Source organism: Heptranchias perlo, chromosome 25 (assembly GCF_035084215.1).
Source record: "Heptranchias perlo isolate sHepPer1 chromosome 25, sHepPer1.hap1, whole genome shotgun sequence".
NCBI classification, from domain to species: domain Eukaryota; kingdom Metazoa; phylum Chordata; class Chondrichthyes; order Hexanchiformes; family Hexanchidae; genus Heptranchias; species Heptranchias perlo.
In genome coordinates, this window is record NC_090349.1 from 32,016,587 (window position 1) to 32,043,722 (window position 27,136).

A 27,136-nucleotide genomic window follows, 5' to 3' on the forward strand; every position below is an offset into this window, starting at 1 on the left:
CCTGATAATCTACATCCCAGAGTACTAAAGGAAGTGGCCCTGGAAATAGTGGATGCATTGGTGATCATCTTCCAAAATTCTACAGACTCTGGAACAGTTCCTACAGATTGGAGGATGGCAAATGTGACCCCACTATTTCAAAAAGGAGGGAGAGAAAAAACAGGGAATTACAGACCAGTTAGCCTAACATCAGTAGTGGGGAAAATGCTAGAGTCCATTATAAAAGATGTGATAACAGAACACTTGGAAGGCATTAACGGGATAGGACAAAGTCAGCATGCGTTTACGAAAGGGAAATCATGCTTAGCAAATCTACTGGAGTTTTTTGAGGAAGTAACTAGTAGGATAGGGGAGAACCAATGGGTGTGGTGTACTTGGATTTTCAGAAGGCATTTGATAAGGTCCCACACAAGAGGTTAGTGTGCAAAATTAAAGCACAGGAATGGATTGAGAATTGGTTGATAGACAGGAAACAGAGAGTAGGAATAAAGGGGTCTTTTTCCGGGTGGCAGGCAGTGACTAGTGGGGTACCGCAGGGATCAGTGCTTGGGCCCCAGCTATTCGCAATATATATCAATGATTTGGATGAGGGAACTAAATGTAACATTTCCAAGTTTGCAGACGACACAAAGCTGGGGTGGAATGTGAGCTGTGAGGAGGATGCAAAGAGGCTCCAATGTGATTTAGACAAGTTAGGTGAGTGGGCAAGAACATGGCAGATGCAGTATAATGTGGATAAATGTGAGGTTATCCACTTTAGTTGTAAAAACAGAAAGGCAGATTATTATCTGAATGGTGATAGATTGGGAAAAGGGGAGGTGCAACGAGACCTGAGTGTCCTTGTACACCAGTCGCTGAAAGCGAGCATTCAGATGCAGCAAGCAGTTTGGAAGGCAAATGGTACGTTGGCCTTCATTGTAAGAGGATTTGAGAACAGGAGTGGGGATGTCTTACTGCAGTTGTACAGGGCCTTGGTGAGACAACATCTGGAGTATTGTGTGCAGGTTTGGTCTCCTTATCTGAGGAAGGATGTCCTTGCCATGGATGGCGTGCAACGAAGGTTTACTGGACTGATTCCTGGGATGGCAGGAATGACGTATGACAAGAGATTGGGTCGACTTGGCCAATATTCACTTAAGTTTAGAAGAATGAGAGGTGATCTCATCGAAACGTATAAAATTCTAACAGGACTAGACAGACTAGATGCAGGAAGGATGTTCCCGATGGCTGGGGAGTCCAGAACCAGAGGACACAGTCTCAGGCTACGGGGTATGCCATTTAGAACAGAGATGAGGAGAAATTTCTTCACTCAGAGGGTGGTGAGCCTGTGGAATTCTCTACCACAGAAGGCAGTGGAGGCCAAGTCATTAGATGTATTCAAGAAGGAGATAGATATATTTCTTAATGCTAAAGGGATCAAGGGATATGGGGAAAAAGCGGGAACAGGGTACTGAGTTAGACGATCAGCCATGTTCATTTTGAATGGCGGAGCAGGCCCGAAGGGCTGAATGGCCTTCTCTTGCTCCTATTTTATATGTTAACTATCATCCCGCTGGCTTTAATTGCCGGTGGGACTTCTGCATTCGGGAGGCGCGCGTACACCCAGACGCATCAATGGGGAACCTGGAAGTCTGCAGGTTGGAGCTGGGTTCCGAACCCGCTCGGGATATCCGCGATTTTCGGAGCCCCTCCGCCCCCACTACCTCATTCCAAAATCGACTCCAATGTCCCATCTGAGGGGTGGTATCTCCCATAATTTAACACTCCGTTAGTACTGCACTGGAGTTTGAGCTCAAATTCTGGAGTGAGATTTGAATCCACCATCTTTACAATTTAAACCTTTTCAATATACAAAGTGTTGACAGCTCCAATTCATTTAAAAATCTACTCATTCTTTCTATTCCTACAATTTAAAACATGGTGGAAAGTAATTCTTGGGAATGGTGAAAAAGAGGCTGGAAAGAGTGCGAGAGCAAAACAGAAATTGAAATTGTGCATTGTTTCAAGAAAATGCAAAATCCTCATTGTACACTTTATTCCACAGTTCTGCTGAAGTCCAAGCCTAACGTGTGTGGGGGCCATCCTTTCCTGAGCTGGGACCTTATCATGCTATGTTGGTCAAGGCTAAAATGTTAAACAGAATAATCAATACAGATACAAAAACTTATATTTATATAGCACCTTGCAAGTAGAGAAAGATCCTAAAGTGCTTTTACAGGAGGAGTGGTGGACATTGAACAGGAAGTGGACGAAAGGTGAGGGGAAGTTACCAAAGGCGCAGTTGAAGAGACAAGTTTTGAGGAAGCCTTTGAAAGGGATGGTAGAGAAATCAATGCAGAGAGGTTTAGAAGGAGAATTCCAGAGTGCGGAGATGTGGCTAAAAACTCCAAGGCCAATTGTGAAGCGGGGAGGGCAGGGGGGTGCCCGGTTGACCAGAATTGGAAAAGTATACAATAGATATTAGAAATCGGAGAAGATTGTAGAGGTTGGGTGGGGTGAGGCCATGGAGAGATTTGAAAGAAAAGTGAAAAGATTTTGAAGTTTATGTGCTGTGGCTGTATGCAGGTTGGTGAGGACAGGAGTGATAGGTATGCATAACTAGAATTTATTATGGGAGAAGATATAAGTGGCAGAGATTTGGATGAGTTGGAGTTTATGTAGAGTGAAGCTAAAGAGGCCAATGAGAACATCCTTGTAGAAATCAAACCCTGAGATGACAAACGCTTAGATGAGGGTTTCAATGGAAGTGGGAATGAGATAGGGACATCGGCAGGAAAAGCTTAGAGGTAGAACTAGCTGACAGACAGGTTGTTGGACTTGAAACTATAGAAGCTTTGATTATTGGTTGGGGGAGGTGAGGGAGAGAATGTCTTAAGATTCTCATTGAAGTTATGTGCTTTAGGACGTCCTGATATCGTGAAAGGCCCTATATAAATGCAAGTCTTTCTTTTTTCAGACAGGATGTTCCTGTTCCAGTGATCCCGTGGCACTACTTGACGAACAGGTGATTTTTGGTGCCCTGACCAAGGTTCTTCACTTAACCGCCAAAAAGAGATAAACTATACATCATATTGCTGTTTATGGTATATTACCGTGTGCAAATGGTTGCTATGTTTGCTTGCATAACAACAGTCACTGTACTTCATTTGTTGTATATGAAGTACTGTTGTATGTTTCTGAGAGATGTGATAATGGACTGTATAAGTGTATAAAAGCAAGCCTTTCTTCTTTCTAATGTTGCATCTGACACAGAACAGAAGTGGAGCTTTTACCAAGATCAGTACAATTGAGGCATGCTATTCTGCTCATCTGGCTCATCCTTACTAAGAAATCCACACTCCTCCCATCACAGCATCAATCTCCTCTTTGATGATTCCAGAGTTTTTGCAACCACTGCATTTATCTGGTAGACAATCCAGGTATCACTCTTTGTGTGAAGAAGTTCTTCCTGACATTAGTCTTAAAATTGCCTTTTACCAGTTTGTACCTACATCCCCTTGATGGGCAGTCACGGATTAATGTGAAGTACTGTTCTGGATTACTATTTTCTATTCCACTGATTATCTTTTCTAACTCTCTGAGGTCTGTTCATTCACCTCCATTCAAGGTTGAAAAATCAAGCCTAAGTTTTTCTATCCTTTCCACATAATTTTTGCATAATAAAAGTGATTAACTTTATGGGCCTTCTCTGCACCATTTCAAGGGCCTCGAGGGTTCGTAGTCTTGAAGTCTGTTTTATTGATTAAGGATGAGGGTCACTGAAACATTTCTTTACCAATAAATTAAAATAGCATATCCCACTCCTTTAAACATGCATTTGCTAAAAAGAGAAAATGATTTTTCCAGGTTATTAACCAATGTGAGATATTAGTCACAACCAATTGATCACAGTGATTGTAACCTCTCCACCTATTGTGTTAAATCAGCCAAATTAGAATAAAGTGACAAAACGTGGATAATGAGACTGCTGCTTTATCAATTCTGTGAACCAATATCATAAAATTCAATTTAGAACAATGAAAATTAATGAAACTGAATGAAGATTTTTACAATAAACCTATTAGAATGGCTAATTTTTGGCTGAAGGCCTGAAACTAAGTGATCAAGAAAACCCCACCTCATATAACAATTGTTACAGGATAAATAACCAAAAAGGTTTATAAAAAAAACAAATCTCAAGACCAAAACTACACAAACTAAATACCTCCTTTAGGTATAAGCTATTTTGCCATTACTATTAAAGGAAACCCAGTTGGTTAAGTCAGAATAAACACATCAACTCTCTCGTGGCAGGTGCTGGACTCTGGTAAATGAACTCCAATTTACTATTAGAACCATGTTTAACGCAGCACAGGAACAAATTTTGTCTTTCAAAATAGCTGCTGAGCTTATTGGAGCTTGTGATGTGTCGAACAGTGGTAGGATACATTTGAACCCCACGATTCCATACACAATTGAGTTCTTAATCTTTTGAAAAGGTGGTGAGTCGAGGTCTGCTCCTTTCACCCCACACTGTAGGCAAGAAATTCAAAGGGAGAGTCCACTTTGGGATATTCTCTTAGCAGCTGCCCCCAGGAGTCAGCTGAGTCTTGATAATGGGGTTCTATGTCCAACCTGCTGGCCCATGTGAATTATAGCACAGGGGGAAGGAGAGAAAATGGTAAATTGGCTCATTTCCTGCTAGCCAAGACCTTCCAATTCCACATGAGAACTCTGATCCCATTTTAAAATCCAGATGACTTTCCCTTGTATGTGGGTGACCCTGAGAAGAGATGATGGCAGTGATTTCCCACAACCAGCTTGACACCGCTGACACTGTCTCTCATCCAATGATTTGGATCTTCACCTTGACATTCAATTATCCCAATGACCAAAGCCCCCTGCCAACACACAGTATGATTTCTTCAACATACAATGTTGTGTAAGTTACACAACTGTTTAAATAACTCAATTTATTTCTCTGCAAGTACTGTAGTCTCAATATATGACTGAACCATATATGTACGAAGCTGAAACGGAGGTGCTTCACTATGGTGCAAAGTGAGTCTGCTTAGCAGCAATGCGCTTATCTCCAATAACATTCAAACAAGGAGTAACAGAAGAAATTATGCAGATAACCAACTGCATCCACCTTTAAAAAAATTAACCCAATTTTTGCTCCAATCACTGCAATACAAACAGCTAGGATCAACTGCAGGGAAATACTTTCGAGCCAAGCAATACCAGTGACTTACTCCAATAATAGCTCCACAGTTAATTTCGGAGTCAACACCTGGACCCAATTAGGCCAACACATGGTCTTGTTTGTCTGCTGTAGCAATACCTCCTGAACACCAGTTGTTACCAAAGAGGCAGAAGCTCAGACATGGCGTGGCTCTATTAAAGAGAAATCTTTCTAAATCCATGGTGATACAGTGCATGTAAGTTGATGATTTCCATGAGTGTTAACTGTTAAATATTGGGATGGGAATGGGGGTGAGTGTACGCATACATCTATTATGTAGGCATGTGTTTGTGTCCGTATGTGCACAAGCCTATAAGTGTGCACATTTGCGTGTGTTTGTATCTGCTTGCGGATGGCACCTGATCGTGCACTGACATCCATTATAACCACTATGTACCAGCTTTCACATTCCTTAGGCAACGGAGTATTTCCAGATTCTGAGTAACTCAGATTTATTGCTTATAGTGTGTTTTTTTGCCTGTGTAATATCTCCTGTACCTGAATCCTGAAGGCATTTTTTCAGTTCCATAACACCCACATCTGCCTGGGGAAGATTACATGCAGCTGCAGGATCTGGCAGCCATTAGAAATGATAGATGTTTATATTATTGCTCTATCTGCAGGCTATTTCTAATGAACAGTGTGCACATTCAGCCTTTAAGTCAGTGTTTTACAGCAGATAGACAGGTTCAATGTATCAGATCAAAATAGATAGGCTTTTCATCTCTGCGGCCTGAAAATCAGCCAAAACTGCTAAATAAGTCTGCTCTTTTGGCGAAAAGGATCCTATATGAAATGGGTTTGAGGCATCCTCAACGTTGTTCATGATCAGTATGGGAAAATAGCACAAAACTGCCCCTAATTTAGCAATTATTGGCACTAAATTGGGAACTTCACTCAGAGGTTACAGGTTGGCTTCTGGAAAATGGGAAGGTGTCACTAATGCAGTAGGTGGTGCCCTTCTCTGACTGGGGCTCTGCATCTAACCTATGCTGTACCTAATTTGGAATGGTTGATTGGACAGTGTAAAAGGAACTTTACCCTGCTACACCTTAGAGTGTTTGATACAAAACTGAGGGCTCAAAAAGTGGAAATGTGTTTCGCTTCCCAGCACCAACATCCCTTACCTTAATAAACCCAAAAGGACCTGCCAGGCAGCATGGTAGCATGAGAGATATGCACTTCAACGGAATGCTCTATGGAGCTGTACAATACAGACGTGTGTTGGTATTCGTCAAAATTGGAAGTTAAAAGTTTCTGAGGACTATGAAAATCAGTGTTGCTAGTATTGGTTGGTCATATTGAGGCTGGAATACTTTGTGTTCATTAAGGTGAAAGACATATAGTGCTGGGAAATGGAACACATTCCCATTTTAATATATAAAAGTATACAATGAATGAAATAGAATTAGCACAGAGAGACAAAGAAAAGGACTTGGGAGTAATAGTAAGCTGGTCATTTTTAGTATCCAGATGTGGAAGCAATTAAAACAAACTAAGAAACTGTTGGTATTGTTTTAAATGGTTGGAAAATTGCACCCAAGTTTCAAATTTGTGCTTCTGGCAGATAAGGCTCTTTGCCATCAAAGCAAAGTCCAAAGATTACCCCTATAGAGAGAGTATGAGGTAGAAATAGGGCCAATTTCAGGGACCACCATCCTGTGTCCCAAGGACACACGAAAGATGTCCGACGTGATATTGGGTCAGGCCATTTTTCAGGCAACTGGCACAGCTGCCTAAAACAGGCATGAGGGCCCTAGCATTTCCTTATGAGGGGCCTAACACCCGATTTAGGACACCATCAGGGAAACTGGACTGCCCTGAGCAGAGCTGGTGTTGAATTTGCTGCACTCAGGTTTTCCAGGCATGGATGCAGCCTAGCAAGTGGCTGTCTCTAAAAAGGTACTTTTTTTTAGGTTTTGATGTGGAGCAATGAGGAGCAGGAATGCTCCTCCTGACTTCACAGCATTCCCGAGGCCCACTGCCGTCACGCAAACATCCCCTCCAGCCGCCCGATCCTGTTCTCTCTCCCTTCCCCCCCGCCCCAGTACTTAGCCTGCTCAAATAATGTTAATGAAGCCCAAGGCCCAATTTTGGGCAGCCTGAACCTCGCGACTGTGGCGTCTATTTCAGGCCTAAAAATGGGCCTAAAGGAATTTCCAGTCCTACAAATCTAGAGGTAATGCTGAAGCTTTATGACATACTGTTAAATCACAGCATGCCTCAAAAAGAACATACAAGCATTGACGAGGAATGTGCACCTTTATTGTACTCTCAAGGATGGAGAGCTTGTGATACTCCCTCAATAGCCTGTTGAATATAGTGCATCGCTCAGCATAGTACTAAGCCATGCCAAACAGATAGCTCTCAGGTTTGATTCCTGGGCTGCTGTGAGTTAACTGATCTCAGCCAAAGCAGCAGCTGGGGCACGACAATTGGCCTCACTATCCCTGAACTGAAGAGGGGGGAAATTAGACATAATTTTCATTCCTAATCACTATGCAATGGTTCCTATTGGGAAGTGTGCATGTATAAATATCAGATGAGGACAGGATTGGATTCTGTTATGGTGGCCTCCAGCCCGAACAGCTGTACTTATACATGAAGAATGGCCACTTGGATGAGGCACCAGAGAGCTGATGTTGCACTGGAGGGCTGATGTTCTCTGTGTAGCCATCCACCAGCAAGAGAAGAACATAAGAAATAGGAGGAGGTGTAGGCCATACGGCCCCGTGAGTCTAATCCGCCATTCAATAAGGTCATAGCTGATCTTTGGCCTCAACTCCACTTTCCTGCCCGATCCTAAGTGCCCTGTTACCACTTCCTTAATAATGGATTCCAGCATTTTCCCGACAACTGATGTCAGGCTAACTGGCCTGTAGTTCCCTGTTTTCTCTCTCCCTTCTTTCTTGAACAGCAAGGTTACATTTGCTAACTTCCAATCTGCTGGGACCATTCTAGAATCTAGGGAATTTTGGAAGATCATAACCAATGCAACCACTATCTTTGCAGCCACCTCTTTTAGAACCCATGGATGTCGGCCATCAGGTCCAGGGGACTTGTCGGCTTTTAGTCCATTACCTTCTCAAGTACTTTTTCGCTACTGATATTAATTACTTTAAGTTCCTCACTCTCATTAGCCCCTTGGGGTTCCCCACTATTTCTGGTATGCTTTTTGTGTCTTCTACTGTGAAGACAGAAACAAAATATTTGTTTAACGCATCTGCCATTTCCTGATTGATCATTATTATTTCTCCTGTCTCAGCCTCCAAGGGACCAATGTTTACTTTTGCTTCACTCTTCCTTTTTACATACTTGTAGAAGCTCTTACAATCTGTTTTTATATTTCTTGCATTTATTTTTACATTCTATTTTCTCCCTTTTTTATCAATTTTCTGGTTGTCCTTTGCTGGTTTCTAAAACTCTCCCAATCCTCAGGCTTACTACTCTTCCGGACAACATTATAGGCCTCTTCTTTCAATCTAATACTATCCTTAACTTCTTTAGTTAGCCATGGATGGATCACTTTTCCTGTGGAGTTTTTATTTCTCAATGGAATGTGTATTTGTTGAGAATATTGAAATATTTATTTGAGTGTTTGCCATTGCTTATCAACCATCATACCCTTTAATCTAATTTCCCAATCTACCTTAGCCAACTCACCCCTCATACCTATGTAATTGGCTTTATTTAAGTTTAAGACTCTAGTTTCTGATTTAAGCAGGCCACAAGAACAAAGCAGCCCACTTGATTGGCACCCCACCCACCACCCTAAACATTCACTCCCTTCACCACCGGCGCACTGTGGCTGCAGTGGGTACCATCCACAGGATGCACTGCAGCAACTCGCCAAGGCTTCTTCAACAGCACCTCCCAAACTTGCGACCTCTACCACCTAGAAGGACAAGAGCAGCAGGCACATGGGAACAACACCACCTGCACGTTCCCCTCCAAGTCACACACCATCCCGATTTGGAAATATATCGCCATTCCTTCATCGTCACTGGGTCAAAATCTTGGAACTCCCTTCCTAACAGCACTGTAGGAGAACCTTCACCACACAGACTGCCACGGTTCAAGAAGGCGGTTCACCACCACCTTCTCAAGGGCAATTAGGGATGGGCAATAAATGCTGGCCTTTCCAGTGACGCCCACATCCTATGAACGAATACAAAAAAAAGGAAGAAAATAAGGAAAAAATGCAACATGGTAAAACATGGTATCCAAGGGATAAAATGGCTGCATGTACTGAATCACAAAGGAAAAGCACAGATCTAAACTACAAAAAGACTTTTTTGCAGAAAGTAAAGAGAAGAAGCCAAATAGACAAAGGCTCACTCGTGACACTCTTTTATTGGTGCAACCTCAGCTGCTGATGTGAAAAGATTCTGAATGATGTCGCATCTCAGAACAGGGTGAAGAAATGATCCTTTAATACCATACGATTAGGGTGGTCTTCATTTTGAAATTCAACCATTTTCATTAATGCGTGCTCTCCTGAAGAATTTTCATGTATGACAATACAGAGGGGGTTAAATTCGATAACCCTCGAATCTGGGCGCAGAGATCACGGTGCACGATTAACCTGAGCCCGGTCATTGAATGGCAGGCAGCACGTGAGATTCATGCTGCCTGGTCATTTACCTGATTCCGGTGAGCAGTCAGGCCTACTGCAATGTTGAATGACTTCTCACCAGCAGGGGGGCCCAATATCGCGTGAGTGGCTCGCACCTCTTTAGGCAGCCTGCATCTCTTATGTGCAAAATATAAGATGCGGGTCTGCACGAAGTCTGAACGGAGATCAGACATCGTACACGTAAAATATTATGAGTTATGTTAAAACATTGAATAAAGGTTGCGCATTACTAAATCCCACATCCTCCAAACTGCACCCCAGACCTCACCAATCTGCTGATCTGAGTTTGTACCAGGCGTACGAGAGAGCATGCACTGTTAGTGACACAGAAAGGATCTCTGCTGATGCACTAGAGGCCTTGGTGCAAGAGATGGACAGAAGGAGGGGTATCCTATATCCGCAGTGGAGGCAAGAGGCCCTCCATGCTCAAGAGGTAGTGGGAGGCAATAGAGGACAAAGTCAATGCCAGGCGCATAGCACCACAAACATGGGTGCAGTGCAGGAAGAAGTTCAATGCTTTGACACGACTGGTCAAGGTGAGTGAAGTCAACTGTCAAGTGGTATCTCCTACCAACTGCACCACCAGTCGCATCCACTGCTCCATGCACTACACCCCCGATTACCCACGTACCAACAAACTCTTTTAATCAGTACTCAACTCTTCCAATCAGGTGCTTCCTCTCACCCTCACACATTACCACTCTTGCAAGCTGTACACCCACAACTCACAGGCCACACAGACTGGCAGCTATTCAACCATGATAGGCACATCACCCAAACATCCTTCAGGACACTCACCGACACACATCCCGCTTTCTTTCAGGAGAAGGTGGCGCATAACAGGAGACAGCAAGTGGCAGTGCCATTTAGCCCCTCGAGCCATTCAATGAGATCATGGTTGATCTGTGACCTAACTCCATATACCCGCCTCAGCCCCATATCCTTTAATACCCTTGGTTAACAAAAATCTAGCAATCTCAGGTTCAAAATAAACAATTCAGCTAGTATCAACTGCCATTTGCAGAAGAGCGTTCCAAACTTCTACCACCCTTTGCGCGTAGAAGCATTTCCTAACTTCACTCCTGCAAGTCCTGGCTCTAAATTTTAGGCTTTGTCCCCCAGACCTAGTATTCAAGTATAGGAAACCGCCACAAACAAGTACAAATGCATCAGCAGCCAGAAGCAAAATTCCAGCAACTAACCTGTAAATCTTGCATGGGGGGTCCTCCAGGCCATCTACAACATATACAACTGTTCATGGTTAAGACAGTGTGTTGGCTGGAGCGTTGAGTGCCAAAATGGTATCTATGTCTTTAAAATCAACGTTGCACTTTTGGGACTTTAGGAGGCCACGTAGCGCCTGCAAAACGGGCGCTGCATGGCCGAATTTATAGCCCAGAGAGTTTAACCTCTTGTGCACCATACAAAAAAACCTATCAAATTAAAAGGATCTTCAGCGTCAATAAAAGTAAACTGCTCTCAAGTGAGGTCCAGTGAAGTAATGCTTAAACAATTTTTTTGCCAATTTTCTCCCTCTTCCTTCTCTTGAAAATGCAGACTCTTGCTGGAGCATGGTTCCACCAGCATCAGATGCTCTCTGTTAGCTCATCCAAGGGCCCATTCTCCATATGTGGATAGTGGGTGTTGATAGACATTTCAACTGTGGGGAACATTACAGTCAAGTCTGATCTCATCCTCATCCAAGGTCAGCATCTCATCGCCCAGGGCAAGATTTCCTTCCCCTCGTCCCTGGTCACTACTTTGCTCTGACAACCCCCACCCAAGCTGCATTCCCTCTGGTTCTATTCCAGTTGTGATCTCTCCTTGGGCTCCACTGTAATTCTCTCAAGCTTCAACTTGCTTTTCTTTAGGCCCAAGTGGCCTCCTCCTACTGGAGCATCTGATGCTTCAAATCTCTCGAACGAGGCACTGACAAAATAAAAAAGTTTTTACTGAAGGACGTAACAATATTGATTGGAACAATGATGCACTATACCAGCTAGGGGTGAGCTCTAGGTTCATGTCCACAATGCCCCACATAGTGAGTTTTAATGCACTGTGCTGTCACTGGGAGGCACTGAGCAGAGACCAAGGAGGAATACTGGAAGATATAGTTACCCCAGAACCGGCTTTGTGCAGCTCATAATAGGTATCGCTGGCAGTTGGCTAGCTGCAGGTCACTTGTACCCTCCTCTCTGCCACCCCCCACCTTCCCCACCTTTCAGGGACATTACTTGACAAAAGGAGTTGCACAAAATGAGAAAGGGATTAGACCAGAAAACAACTTATCCTCCCCTTAAAAAATGGTCTCAGCGCTGAAAACGTTTAAATAGTAGTCAAAGATGGAGGAAAGTCTGGAAGTGCTTACTTTTGTTATAGAAAAAAAATCATACTTATGAAAATAAATGTCAATTCTCTTACTGACACAGAAACACTTGAATTGGGATTCTGTCTGCCAGGCCATCCCAGTCGTGTCACTGAGAGGGAGGGTCTCCATAGATAACAGCAGGAGCACAGTTTCTGAATGGCCCCAGGAAGTCGTGTGAACAGCTGAGAAATCTGCATCTCTAGCCAGTAGCATGGTTTGCTGGGGTTGGGCAGCTCCTGAGCAGCTATCAGCGCAGTCCAAATTTGCAAACCTGCTGTTTACCATAGAACTGCTCTGGATTACATGTGGTGCTTTCTGTTAGTGACATAATCTGAGCACAAAAAAATCAAATAAAATATCAATGAGCATATTACTTTTTTTTATATAGAGAATGCCGTGAGCAAAATATACCCCTCCTCAATTAGCACATTTTAAATGAACCTTCCCAGGGTGTGGGGCTGGGGGTAGTGCAGGAAGGTTGGTACAGATATTTATTCCAGTTGAAGCTGAAAAGAGTCTGCAGCCTAGCAGTTTGCATGACTGCATTTTCCAGCTGAGTATTCATGTATATTTATTAAGTGTCTGTAGTCTACAGTACAGCAGATTTTTTTCTGAATCGTATCAATAAACATGACATAGCTGCCAGTTATCAGATTATCCAAAAGGCTCTGTGTATTCTGCACTTTATAATTCATCAGCTTGACTTATATGAAAAAAAATGTATTATTTTCCACTTGCCGAGTGTCAAGCTTTGCAGCTGAAAGCTACATTTTCTGCATGCTAAGCTGTGGCTAAGAAACCATTCAGATTTCCCAACTACACTGCCATTGGCAGCAGGTTCTATGCTGACATAGCTGATACAGAGAGCTGTTCACCTTGTACTTTTAAGCAGCCCACAATCCCATGTTCCTGTACTGAATGTGCTGGAAACTGAACTGAAGCAATTAATAAATTTATCCTCCGCATTAATGCTGTCAAAATCAAGTACCATTGTTCTACCATGACACTTAATCAGAGATGAGTACTTACTGGCCTGTCAATCATTAATGCACCAGGCAGGAAACAGCTATAAATAAAAACAATACCCATCATTGCAATAGATGAGCAACAAACAATAATATTGATGCATAAAAGACAGACAAGCATGTATATAAAGGTCTTGCATCTATCGTGTATCAGATATGCTTCAGATAGCTGAAAATATTATTAAAGAGAAAAGAATGGTCATTCTCTCACTGGTTTCTTCTAATCTGATGCTGAAAATTTACCTGCCAATCTGCAAACCTTTCTCACCAACAGCAATTAATGTCCGATTGATTTCAGAATTTACAGCAATTAGCCTTGACAGCTTTAAAAGGACTGGCCGCTTAAACACAGATCCACCTTAGCAGCAAAACAAATACATTGTATGATACTTGGGTCATCGCTCCTGTTATTGTAAAACAGTGCACCAGCTGACTTATTGAAAGCAATGCCATGAGAGATCCACTAATATTCTTAATAAAAAAGAAAGTAGGAACAAGAAAAAGCAATTCAGCCCACACAACTTGTCCTATAATTTAGGTCTGTGTTCAGGACTCACTCAGACTATTTTGATCTCCCTCCTGCCTTGGGACCATGAATTATGAACCTGTCCATTCCTGTAATTTAAGTCATTTAAACTTGATACGCATTGACTATTTTGCACATACCTCAAGCATGAAGGCTTTCTACACATATGAACCTGCTCATTTATCCCTGAACATGTCAGGCCGTAAGATATTGTAAAAGCAACGTCTCTAAACATTGTGCACAGCATGCTTTGTCTCCCTTTTTGTTTTTGAGACCGTGAGTTGCATTAGCTTGCTACAAACTTTAATGAGTGCTTATCTTCCATCAGACCCCACTCAGTCAGTAATCAGACCCTCATTCAGGGAGTGCATAGCTTCCAACAGACCCTCCATTTAGGGAATACTTAGCTTTTATAAGACCCCCAGTCAATGAACACTTGGCTTCTATCAGAATTGGACACGCTTGAGTGCCGAGCATTCACCAGGATTCTTAATGGCAGGAGACTAGGAACTGTACAGAAGCAAATGGATGTGTGTGTCCAGGTACACAAATCACTAAAAGCTAGTGCACAGGTACAAAAAGTAATCAAAAAGGTTAATGGAATGTTGGCCTTTATCTCAAGGGGGCTGGAATACAAAAGTAAGGATGATATGCTTCAGTTGTACAGAGCCTTGCTCAGACCCCACCTGGAGTACTGTGTTCAATTTTGGGCACCTAACCTCAGAAAGGACTTATTGTCCTTGGAGAGGGTACTGCACTGATTCACCTGAATGATGCCAGGGCTTAAAAGGTTAAATTATAATGACAGGTTGCATAAATTTGGCTTGTAGTCCCTTCAGTTTAGACAGTTGAGAGGTGATCCAACTGAGGTGTTTAAAATGTAAAGCAATTTGAGAGGGTAGATACAGAGAAACTATTTCCTCTGGTGGGGGAATCCAGAACAAGGAAGCACAATCTTAAAATTAGAGCTAGGCCATTCAGGAGTGAAATCAGGAAGCACTTCTTCAAACAAAGGGTAGTGCAAATCTTGAACACTCTCCCCCAAAAGGCTGTGGATGCTGGGTCAATTAAAATTTTCAAGACATAGATTTTTGTTAGGTATCGAGGGATATGGATCAAAGACGGGTAAATGGGAGTTGAGCTACAGATCAGCAATGATCTAAAAGAATGAACGAACAGGCTCAAGGAGCTGAATGGCCTACTCCTATAGTCGTACACCCATCGAGTCCTTAACTTCCACCAGCTGGGCTCAATGGTGGCATACCTCCCTGAGTTAGAAGGTTGTTACTTCAAGCTCCACTCCAGGACTTGAGCACATAATCTGACACTGAAGGAGTGCTGCATTTTGGGGTATTTAGCTTCCATCAGATTCCCATTCAATGAACACTTACAATGCTAAAGCCTCCTACTCCCACTTCACAATCTATATCAATGATTTGGATGAGGGGACCAAATGTAATATTTCCAAGTTTGCTGATGACACAAAACTAGGTGGGAATTTGAGTTGTGAGGAGGATGCAATGAGGCTTCAAGGGGATATAGACAGGCTAAGTGAGTGGGCAAGAACATGGCAGATGGAAGATAATGTGGAAAAATGTGAAGTTATCCACTTTGATAGGAAAAACAGAAATGTAGAGTATTTTTTAAAATGGTGAGAGATTGGGAACTGTTGATGTTCAAAGGGACCTGGGTGTCCTTGTACATGAGTGACTGAAAGCTAATATGCAGGTGCAGCAAGCAATTAGGAAGGCAAATGGTATGTTGGCCTTTATTACAAGAGGATTTGAGTACAGGAGTAAAGATGTCTTACTGCAATTATATAGGGCCTTGGTGAGACTGCACCTGGAGTATTGTGTACAATTCTGGTCTCCTTACCGAAGAAAGAATATACTTGCCATAGAGGGAGTGCAACGAAGGTTCACCAGACTGATTCTTGGGATGGCGGGACTGACATATGAGGAGAGATTGAGTAGACTAGGCCTGTATTCTCTCGAGTTTAGAAGAATGAGAGATCATCTCATTGAAACATACAAAATTCTTAGAGCTCAACAGGGTAGATGCAGAGAGGATGTTTCCCCTAGCTGGCAAGTCTAGAACCAGGGGTCACAGTCTCAGAATAAGGGGTAGGTGATTTAGGACTGAGATGAGGAGAAATTTCTTCACTCAGAGGGTGGTAAATCTTTGGAATTCTCTACCCCACAGGGCTGTGGAGGCTCAGTCATTGAGTACATTCAAAACAGAGATCAATAGATTTCTAGATATTAAAGGCATCAAGGGATATGGGGATAGTGCAGGAAAATGGCATTGAGGTAGAAGTTCAGCCATGATCTTGTTGCATGGCGGAGCAGGCTCGAGGGGCCGGATGGCCTACTCCTGCTCCTATTTCTTATGTTCTTATGTTCACTCAGTGTGCGTTGTCTCCATCAGACCTCCACTTAGTGAGTTCATAGCTTCCATAAGACCTCCACTCAACGAGCACTAAGTTTCCAACAGATTCCTATTTAGTGAGTAGGCCATTCACTTAGCCTACTGCAGACCCCAAATCAGTGAATATTTAGCTACCATCAGATCTCCATCCAACGAGCACTTAGCCTGCCATAGCCTTCCACTCCATAAACTTACAAGAGGTGACAAAGTTTATTGGAAACTTATTACTTATTTGCTGGCCTCGAAGGAATGTGCACCTAAGCATATCCAGACGCTATAGCTGTATGCTGCTTACCCACTAGTGTATGCGACGCTGTGTCAGTGAAATGTAGTTTTAAAATTGGGATGTCCGATTATCTTAAGCCATCGCATAAATAGTCTGCACAGTATCCATTATTTCATTGTTCAGCTTCTCTGTACCCATGTTCAGCCAATTTGGGTCTTTTTCCGATCTAACCTATTACAACACTGTATGCTAAACAATTAAAGCTCAGCGGAAAATGATCTCATCACTTCCAATGTGATTTATTAAAAAAAAATAGACAGACGCTGTCAAATTTTTTAAAAAACACAATAAAAGCAAAATTACAATTTGAACAAAAATCCCATTTGATGACCAACATTGCCCTTTATCCTCTAAACCAAGTTCTTGATCTCCCTAAGACACTAGTAGCCCATTTCTATAAAGCGTCGTAACGTGCTCTAATTCTGTTAAGTATGTGGTCAGTTGCTAAAGTAGATTAAATATCGAGACATAAATTGAATTGAAACACTGCAGAACCGTGTAATGTTTTTTTTATTAGTCTCCTGACAATCACAGCTAACAAGATAGGAATATATGAGTCGGCTAAGATGCCTGGGAGGCAAGCCCCATGTGGATGCATAATTTATTTCTTTGAACTTTCGGTGGGGGCTTTGGCAAGAGATTGATACCTGAAGAACAATGAAACTGCTGCATTCCGCACTCATTCCTTGCTGTTCAGTGCAATCCCTCCACTCCTCACCGCCACCCCCCTCCCCAAGTTTATCATATACCAGCATGTCTGCTACTACAAAGATTTTACTGCAGAAAGATTCCAGAACAAGAAATTAAAGGATCTGTCAGAATCCTACAACTTCTGATACTGAGCAGCCAAAAGTACTCAATTAGAGGCTTCATATTCAGATTTTGGGCCAGGGTGTTGATGGCAGGAAAGAGTCATAACTTTGCCACAGAGTGGTGGGAAACGGATTTAATCCCCTGTTCTACTGAGCTGCTGATTTCAACCAGTCTGAGTTGGACCCCTCTCCCCCTATGATTCATCGCACTGTTTTTTCACATAAATGAACAGGCATCAGTTTCCCAGGTCACCTAATGAGTTAAAGCATTGCCTGGTGTAGCACTATACAGAGCAGAAAATCCAAGATTCAATTACATGTCTGTGCTGAGTTAGCTGAACTGAGCCAGGGCAGCAGTTAGTGCACTACAACCAGTCTAAGCACCCCTGAGCTAGGGAGACGAAAATTGCTACACTGTGAATCCTGCTAAAAAGTGCAAGGACCTCAGGTGAGGACATGTTAAAGCTCAGCTGAGCTTTTACTGTGATGCCCAACACAGTAAATTACCCAGCCAACACTCACTGTCCAGGCTCAGACATAAAGGGCCCGATGTTAGCAGGGCTGCGGGTTCTCGGCGGGGGGGCTATCGGGCGCGTGGGTAACGCACCCGGTGAAATTAGTCAGCTTCCCGCGCGATTGTAGCAGACAATCCACTAATTGGATCCACTTACCTGCTCCTCCGGGTTCCCCACTGCTGATCTGCGCGTCGGACGGGCTGCGCATGCGCAGTGAGATCTGTCAGCTGGAGGCGCTCTATTTAAAGGGGCAGTCCTCCACTGACAGATGCTGCAACAAATAGCAAAAATTACAGCATGGAGCAGCCCAGGGGGAAGGCTGCTCCCAGTTTAATGATGCCTCACTCCAGGTATCAATACATGGGGTGAGGAGGAGGGGGAGGACAGAGATCTTCCCCCCCGGCGGGCGGGAGGAAGCGGCCTGCCTCTGCCACCAGGAAGGCCTGGCTCGAGGTGGCAGAGGAGGTCACCAGCGCAACCAACATATCGCCCACCTGCATACAGTGCAGGAGGTGCTCCAATGACCGCAGTAGGTCAGCCAAAGTGAATACACGTAGTCTTTCCCCTACACTCCGTCTGGAACATCACTGCCCCCACCCCACATCTCCTTCAGCACTGCCAATACTACTCTGTCACATCACCCCTCATACCCACTCAAACCTCATCCTCATCTTACCTGCACCTACTCACCTCGCCAGTACTCATCCCGCCACTACCACTCAACCCAATCCTCATACAATCTCATGGCTCTATCTCATACTCACCCTCTCGTGCATCTCTTTCACGGCCAGCCTCACTCAACCTGCCACTACCTGTGCTGCAGCCACAGGGCATGCATCACATATGTGCAGTAGGCAGCGTAACGCAAACGTGTCGTGAGCATGAAGGGGATGCACAAGGGTGTTTGAGGGTTTGTCATGGGTGTTACTTATATTGAATTTCTGAACAACTCACATTACATATTATATTGGCACCACTACTGCCATGTCTTTGCGAATCTTGTCTGGTTTGTGCAATAATGCCCGCTCCTTAGGATCACTATGAGGACCCACAACTGATGCCACACATTGTGTCACTGCAGAGTGGGTGTAGGTGTATTTGCAGGGCTCTTCTGCGCAGACGACTGAGAGACATCGGCGATGTCCCCGGTTGCGGAGGAGAAGTTGTTGAGGGCAGTGGTGACTTTGACAGCGACAGGTAAGAAGATGGTGCTCGGGCCAGCCGGGAGCAGCTCAGCATGAAAGAGGCTGCAGATGTCCACGACTACATGTCGAGTGACTCTGAGCCTCCATGTGCACTGCTGCTCAGAGAGGTCCAGGAGGCTGAGCCTCAGTCTGTGGACCCTGTGGCGAGGGTAGTGCCCTCTGCGACGCATCTCTCTCTGCGGCAGCCCTCCCTCCTGCTGTACAGGTGGATGTGTCACAGCACTCTGTTGTGGAACTCCACGTATCAGAGGTGGACGGCGTGGATGGCGAGGCTGGTGATGCTGTTCACCCTCCGAGGAGGTCATGACTGCAGCTAGGGCTGCCCCCATCCGCAAGACGTACATCTGAGGGGGTCCGCAAGGTAGGTACATGTCTCCGGACCCCGGGGTAAGTGTGCAGGTTGGTGACTTTGACTGTCAGGAGGAGGGTGGTGGAGGCCAAACTTGGTCCCAAGTGACAGAGTGGCCTCCTGCAATGGGTGAGGGTCTCCCCCCAAGCCCCCACCTGTCAAATGGACCTTTGCAGCTGCCACAGGCTGACAGCTGTAACACGTCCATTTGACCTGGGAGTGTTTCCCCCATTGTGGGAAACAGTCCCAGTTTGTTCTAAAATCCCACCCCTCCTCACATAATCCCTTAATCAGGTCAGTTAATGACCTGAAATACCTAAATAAATACTTTCAAGTGGCATCCCGCTGGCTTTAATTGCCTGCGGGATTCCCACCAGCGGGGGCTGCGCGCGCACGCCGGCGCGTCAGTGGGGAACCTGGAAGTGCGCGGGTTCGGAGCGGGCTCCGGTCCAGCTCCGGGATTCTCCGATTTTCGGAGCCCCCCCGCCAGGAACGCACCCGATAGCGGGTGCTAAAATGACGCCCAAAGAGTCTGGGTGGGGTAACTGAGAGTAGGCACCAAGGTTCAGTGCCTTCATGGTGGGAAGGAGAAAATGGTAGAAAACTGAAAAACAAATAAACAGATACTTGAATTTTCTATCCAGAGTCACAGGAAATTAAGCATAGCATGTAGTTAATGAGGTGATTATAATATTCCAACATGTCCAGTGCCTGGTTTGCCCATTGTTGATGTTACTGATGTGCAATCAAAGTGGAGGCGATTCCGAGCAAATAAAGGTCCACTGTTCAGCTGATTGTATCAACTGACAATATTTTGTTTTCCCTTTCTCTTCTCTTGAATGTTTCTACACCTTGCTGGGATATTATTCCAAGGGTAGCAGGCACCCTCTGATACCTTGCACATTTTTCATGCGATTCCTAGGTTATTCAGCTGTGGGATACAGATCCAATTCTGCCCTCATCTCACATCCATACACATGCACTTCAACAGAATAATGATCAGGACTGGGAAACTTGGCTGATTTTCTCCCCCCATCCCAACGTGCTCACGGCAGTTGAGAGATGTTTCTGCAGACTGGCTATCCCCCCTTAGAAACAGAAGCTCAGAAAGAAAAGCAGGAAATTTCTGGCTTGCTTTCTTTCTTGTGCTTTTCTTTAATAAAAAGAAGCTATTTGTTCGTTAGTAGGTTTCCATTCTATTTCATGAATACACTTGAGCCAATCAGGTACAGTGTAACCCACACTTTTCATGTGTGACACACTCAAGTGTGACAGATACACCAGATGATGATGACAGCAACGACAACTTGCAATTATATAGCCCTTCAACGTAGAAAACGATCAACAGGTAATTCACAGAGGCATAAAGAAAATGGATGCCAAGCCAAGGATCACCAAAAGCCTTGTCAAGAGGTGAGTTTTAAGGAGGGTCTTACAGGAGGAGAGGAAGGCAGAGAGGCAGAAGAATTTAGAAAGGATATTTAATAGACTGGTATTTAGGCAGCTGAAGGCACAACCACAAATAGTGGGGCAAAAGGAGGGGGGTATGTACAAAAGGTTGGAGTCAAAGGAATGGTGAGTATACGGGGGGGTGGGTGCAGGAGTGTTGTAAGGCTGGAAGCAGAAATAATCTCAATACTGCACTGAAATGATGGCCTAGATTATGTGCTCAAATCCCTGACTTGGGCTTGAACCCATGATCTTCTGACTCAGAGACGAATGCTACCACTGAGTCAAGGCTGACATCTATGCTTTCTTTCACTCTCCTCATGCTCTCATTTACTTTTCTCTTCGAACTCGCACTCTTCTCCTTCACACCTTGGTGAGCCAGGAGGCACCTTGGGCATGGAAGACAGGGAGCACTTGGGATGGGCAGGCTGTAAAGTAGTCAGGCTTGGTGGGTGAACAAGCAGGTGGGCTGGTAGGGACTTGGGGCAGAAGGATGAACAAGCAGGCATGTTCAGATGCACTCAGGGTTCATGGAAGATTGAGCAGACAGAGTACGATACACTTAGGGCGGGCGGGTGGGCAGGCAGGCAGGTAGGAAAGGAGCACTTGGGATACATGCACAAGTTCATGGACTAAGAAATACGCAGAGCAGATGGGCTGAGAGCATCTCGGGCTAAGCAGGAAAGGAGAACAGGAAGAATGGAAAATACTCGGTAAGTGAATTGGCCGGCTGGGGTGCTCTCAGGTGGGCAAGCAAGATGGCAAGCATTTCCAAACACATGCTCAAATCACACATGTACAAGACATAAAGGTATCAACACCATTTTGTTGGTAGTGGTCTATAATGACATATTAATTAACAGAAACTCTTTGATAAGGCTTCCTTTTTGCAGTGACTGAATAGATCAAATTCTGTTTTTATTACATAGGGTTCTGGGATTTTTACCTGTGTTTTGGGGATCAAATTCTACAGTATGTCCATTTATAATTAGGTCACTAGTTTATGGTGGCTAAATAAGTCAAATTCTGTTTTTATTACATGGGATTTTTAGCTGTGTTTTGGGGATCAAATTCCACAGTATGTCCATTTATAATTAGGCCCACTAGTTTATGGTGGCTAAATAGATCAAATTCTGTTTTTATTACATAAGAATAAGGAATTTTCCAAGATTTTACCAGTGTCTTGGGGATTGTATTCCACAATTTCATCCATTTTACTGTGAAAACTGCAAATCAGTGGCTTTATCTTTAATATATCAACAAAAATATGGCATTTCTTTATCCGATTTAGTTAAAAGGATCATATTTCAAATTCAACGTTGTAAGGTTCCTAGAAGCATGTAGAAGGATTGGGAAGCTCAGCTATATAGGTACAGTTTATGGACCTAAACTGCAGGGTGAGGCAGATAAACAACAGATTTTTTTTCACTCCTCTGCTCTTCTGCTTTTATTGAGCTTTAATATTTAATTCTTCATGAAAAAGAAACTCAACCAAACCATAACATATGGACGAGAAATGTAAAGGCTGAATCAAATGCCAGTGTTACAATGCATTACAGCAGTAACTGCAAAGGCCTGTCACTCACTAATTTTAATGATCTCAAGTACAATCTCAGTCTGTAATAAAGCACGTTGTGTCTGCCTATAATCTTCAATCTGTCTCTGTAAGAAGCAAAGCAATGCAGGAATGACTTTTTAAAACAGAGAGAGGATATCAAATTCAGTAATAATCCTTCAAAGAAATGAAAAGTTTACCTGGTATAGTAGGAGTCAACGCCAAGTGCTTCTCGAACATTAGCCACATACTGCTCGAGAGTAGAGAAACTGGATGTCTGCAAGTTGATGCTGCTTGTTTCATTAAAATCACTGCTGTTTTCTGCCAGACCATCACCTAAATAGCACTCGTGAAACTTTAATATTCCTACAAGAAGACAGAGAGAGAGGAAGACATGTAGGGTATTACTGCAGGTATCAGAAAGCTGGAATCATTAATTATACTGGCAGGAGCATGCACGCTCAGACTCCTTCAATCCAAGTGTTTGGGACAAGCATCAACATTCAGGAAAACTTCAACACTTAATGGTTACATTTACTTTTTTTGTTTCGGGCAAGTAGCCATGCTGTTGCTAATTTTTAAATTATTTTTAAAATCTATCTGACTGACATTATTTCACACACATCTAATTTATTTACAGCGGTCTTACCAACAAGACACCTATAAAAGAGCCAAATCTCACTATAAAGTCCCCTACAAAAGAGGCACCTCACCATCAAGATCTCTTCCATAGAAGGAACCTTGGAATCAGGAGCCCCCTTGCAAACAAGACCCGTACTCTATCAAATCACCACAAAGAGATATTTGTCATGTTACCCACATCCCTGGCTAAGCTATCTCCATCGGTTTGAAACTGGACAATCCAGTTTCAATTGTGCTTGGTAATTTTGATCATTCAAAACTGAACAGGAAAAGCACAGTTGTTGATTAATGGCTAAAAATGTGAGTTTTGTTTGAAACATTTCACTGGTTAGTACAGATTTGCTAAACAGAGATTTTCACACAGCCTTTCTAGGTTATAATAGTACAAGCACAGAACAATAACTTAATGCTAGTGTAAAGACTCTTCTACCTTAACAATGTCCCCCAGCTCCAACCTCAAAACAGCACATCCCCCACTGCATCAGTATTTTTTTATTCATTCTTGGGACGTGGACATCGCTGGCAAGGCCAGCATTTATTGCCCATCCCTGATATAAATGAGTGACTTGCTAGGCCACTTCAGAGGGCAGTTATATGTCAAGCATGTTGATAAGGGGACTGGAGTCACAGATAGGCCAGACCGGGTAAGGACGGCAGGTTTCCCTCCCCAGGGGACATTGGTGAACCAATTGGGTTTTTACAACAATCCAATAGCTTCAAGGTCACTTTTACTGATACTATCTTTTTTAATTCCAGATTTTTTTTAAATGGAATTCAAATTCTCAAACTATTGTAACCTGAGAGGGCTTGTATGAAAACCTCTGTTTATGCTACTAAATCGAATGCTCCAAACAAAACTTCCATTGCCTGATGGGACATTTGAAATAAGAACACAACAAAGCATATAGTGAGGAAAGGCCCAATTTCAAAACCAGCATCCTGTGATCTCTCTAAATGAGATTGCCAATTTAGTGTTAATGGCCCCGAAATTCAGCGTGGCAATTTGCACTGGATTTGCGCCAATGAGTCGGGATTTATACTGTCAAACCTCTGCACAGCTGAATCTGACAAAATTTCCTGGGACAGTGCTCCAGCAAAACTACCATATAATCCTGGAGTACTGTGCTGGGGATGCTTGGAAATTAGAGTGCAGCCTTTGAAAAGTCAAGTCGGGCAGATTGCAGCATCTAAGTAGGAAAGTGTTTGGCTAACTGAGTTAACTCTCAGGTAGCTGCACTGGATTGTTCATGAATGATTTTGTCTCACTTTCCAAAAATGTCTTCCACTAAATGATTTGGTACAGACAGCTGAAGAAGAGACAAAGGCATTGCAAAGAAGAACAAAGGGGAGCAAACAAGTTTAGTGAGAGCAAAGGAGGAATTAAGGTATTGGTGATAAAAGGTATATGGTTAAACGGAAGAGAAGACTTCAACAGTCAGTTGTGCTCTGATCACCTTGCAGCAGTCACTGAAGAGTCCTTGGAGTAATAGTCATTGTGATACTTTTCTTCATGTACTTCTGCCTTTAAAGCAGCTGGGGCCATCTCCCCAGGAATGTCCAAGTCTAAGCCCTTTTGGAAGTTGTGCAGAGCACAGAAGGCTACGACTATGTGGAACACAAGAGCTTCAGCATATTGCAGAGCTTCTTCTGGCCTGTCATGGCAACGAAAGTCAGTTACCCCATCCAACTGGATGACCCTATATCACTACTGTTTTGCTAAATCAGGTGAATTCCCCAGCTCTCCTGAAAAGTGTCAGTCACCTGATGAATACATGTACGAATGGCTCTCTGGCTGATATGGTACAGATCCCTCGTGGCTGCATGAAATGAGCCTGTTCAATAAAGTTGAGTGCAGTCGTCACCTTCATAGATACAGAGCACTGTGGTCAGATTACTGTGGCTGCAGGTCCTTTTGAGTATTTGGCACACTTCCACAATTGCCTTTTTGTTAAGTGCACTCTTCTGATCCATATCTCCTCCCTAAGGTCTTTATAGGACCTCGGTTACCTCCACATTGTTTGAGAGGGGCAATATCTTTTGATGTTTATCCTGCTTAACTGCTACCTCACTCTTCTTTCCTCTATCCTCTTGCTCCTCCTCCTACATGATAATGGCCTACAAAGATATGCCCATAGGGAATGGCATACCTGCTGCTGAGAGGCTCTCATTGTGTCTATGTGTGTGTTTTTGTTTGTGGGGGAGGGGGAGGGGATTGGGGTTGGGGGAATCAAAATCTCTCAGTAGTCTCACACTTACAGGCAGTCAGAAGCAAGTTCAAGGCTGTCTAGGCTCAATGCCAAAAAAGAAATTGCTCCAAAAGGTTGTTCCCAACTGCAGTAATTCAAACTTTCAGCAGTCATCAGGCTCAAAAACTCCTTACTTCAGCTAGTCTCAGCTGATCCTGAAAACAGCTGTGCCATATATTGCTCATTCTAACCAACCCCTTATGCATTGCCAACATAAATATAGGAAATTAAGGGTTGCACTGCTAGTCGCCCTCATTTTAATACACATTAATTAGGTGCATGAGGGCTCAAGAGGTGGAAATTTATGTACTGCATTTTTGACACAGAAAACCAGCAGAAATGGCTTCAGCCCCAATTTGCTGGCCAGTCAAATGAGTTTCCCATTCTAAATGCCAAAAATAATGTAGAATTTTGGAGCCAATTGGAAACTAGGAGTTTCAAGCTGTGGGCCAAATCGACTAGGTACTGGGTTGAGTCTACCCAAACTCATTTCATATTGAACTCTTACAACCAGCACATAGAGGAGAGTTTCATCTCGTCAATCCGATCTGGATTTTAATGCAGGTTTCAGAGCTGAGGAAAGTGACCTTGATAATAGGGATTGAATAGAAGGGATACTTTGCCTGCCTTAGGAGATGTACTTCCATTCAAAAGTTTGGATCACATGATGCAGTGCAGCCTGTCGCTGTGGTAAACCTCCAATCTCAGTTGTGCCAACAGATGGAGCCACTGAGCAGTGACAGCCAGCCTCACCAAGGGAAGGAGAAATGATTGGAGGTGTTGTCAATCCCACCCCAGGGCTGCTCTCAAACACCTGGCTGGTCATAGGCCAACACTGGCAAAGGCTCTGGTGAATGGCACAGGAAACAAAATATAAAATAGCATATACACGCTGAGGAAGAGTGGTTTCTATTACATGCTGCAGAATCGCTCTGATTTTGGTTGAGTTTTGCAAACACAAAATGAATCAGATTATAAGAGGCTATAATTGTTGCATTTTTCCCTTCAATTAATCAATTACATTTTGAAACACTGCATTGTTGTTTTACATAAGTCGGTTCATTGTCTGAAGCAAAACAGTTTCTAGTGTGAAGTCTTAGGGCAGAACTGATTCCCACATCTTACAAAGAATGTTGCCTAACTTATTTTCTCATTTGGACAGGAATGAAGAGCTCAGACCTCTGCAGTCTCCAGTGGGTAGGAGCTGCAACCACATTTATACTGAATCAGCGTCTGCACTGCTACACTGTGATCCACATCATTCTGTGCTGCACCCCCCCCCCCCCACCCCCGCATTCCAGTCCACCAGATACAGCACAATGTACAGTATATGCTGAGTAAAAGTGCAGCAATTCACCCATTTAGTACAGTTTGACTAGTCCAGTGGCTATATATGTAAAGTAGGCACCGGGAAAAAGGGGGCAATTCATATCCATCTGCAGTTACTGCATGACTGGTACATATTCCTGTACATATAAAAAACATAAGAACATTTTATGAACAAGCCTGTATCCTTTGTCAGAGATTTACTCACCCTACCTGCCTTCTGGGGTAGAATTTCTGCAGGATTTCTTCGATCTGCCAATGTAATGTCAGCAGAAACCCCAGAGAACTGGTGGAAAGAGCCATTTATGCTGTTTCTCCGGGGTTTCTGCCGATCTTCCACCAAAGATATTTTGATAATGATCCAAAAACCCCCCGTGGAAATTGTACCCCCATATGTCTTTTTCCCTTCTCTCTTTAGAAACCAATCTAATTGTCTCTTAAACCCATTTATACTGTCACCTTCAGCGGCCTTTTATGGTAACTTATTTCACTTTGGATGACAAAAATGCTGCCCGACTTCTCTTTAACTAAGTAATTTGAATACC

General features: G+C 43.5%; 1 protein-coding gene across 3 annotated transcripts in view; it reads right to left on the reverse strand.

Annotated features, from left to right (window-relative positions):
- The window catches only part of ttc28 (tetratricopeptide repeat domain 28), a 626,907-nt gene that overhangs the window by 117,260 nt on the left and 482,511 nt on the right, over nt 1–27,136 (reverse strand). For all 3 annotated transcript variants that reach the window (XM_068005926.1, XM_068005925.1, XM_068005927.1), the window contains one exon: nt 22,578–22,743. In XM_068005926.1, coding sequence (XP_067862027.1) covers nt 22,578–22,743 — 166 coding nt within the window. The remainder of the gene's footprint in view (nt 1–22,577; nt 22,744–27,136) is intronic.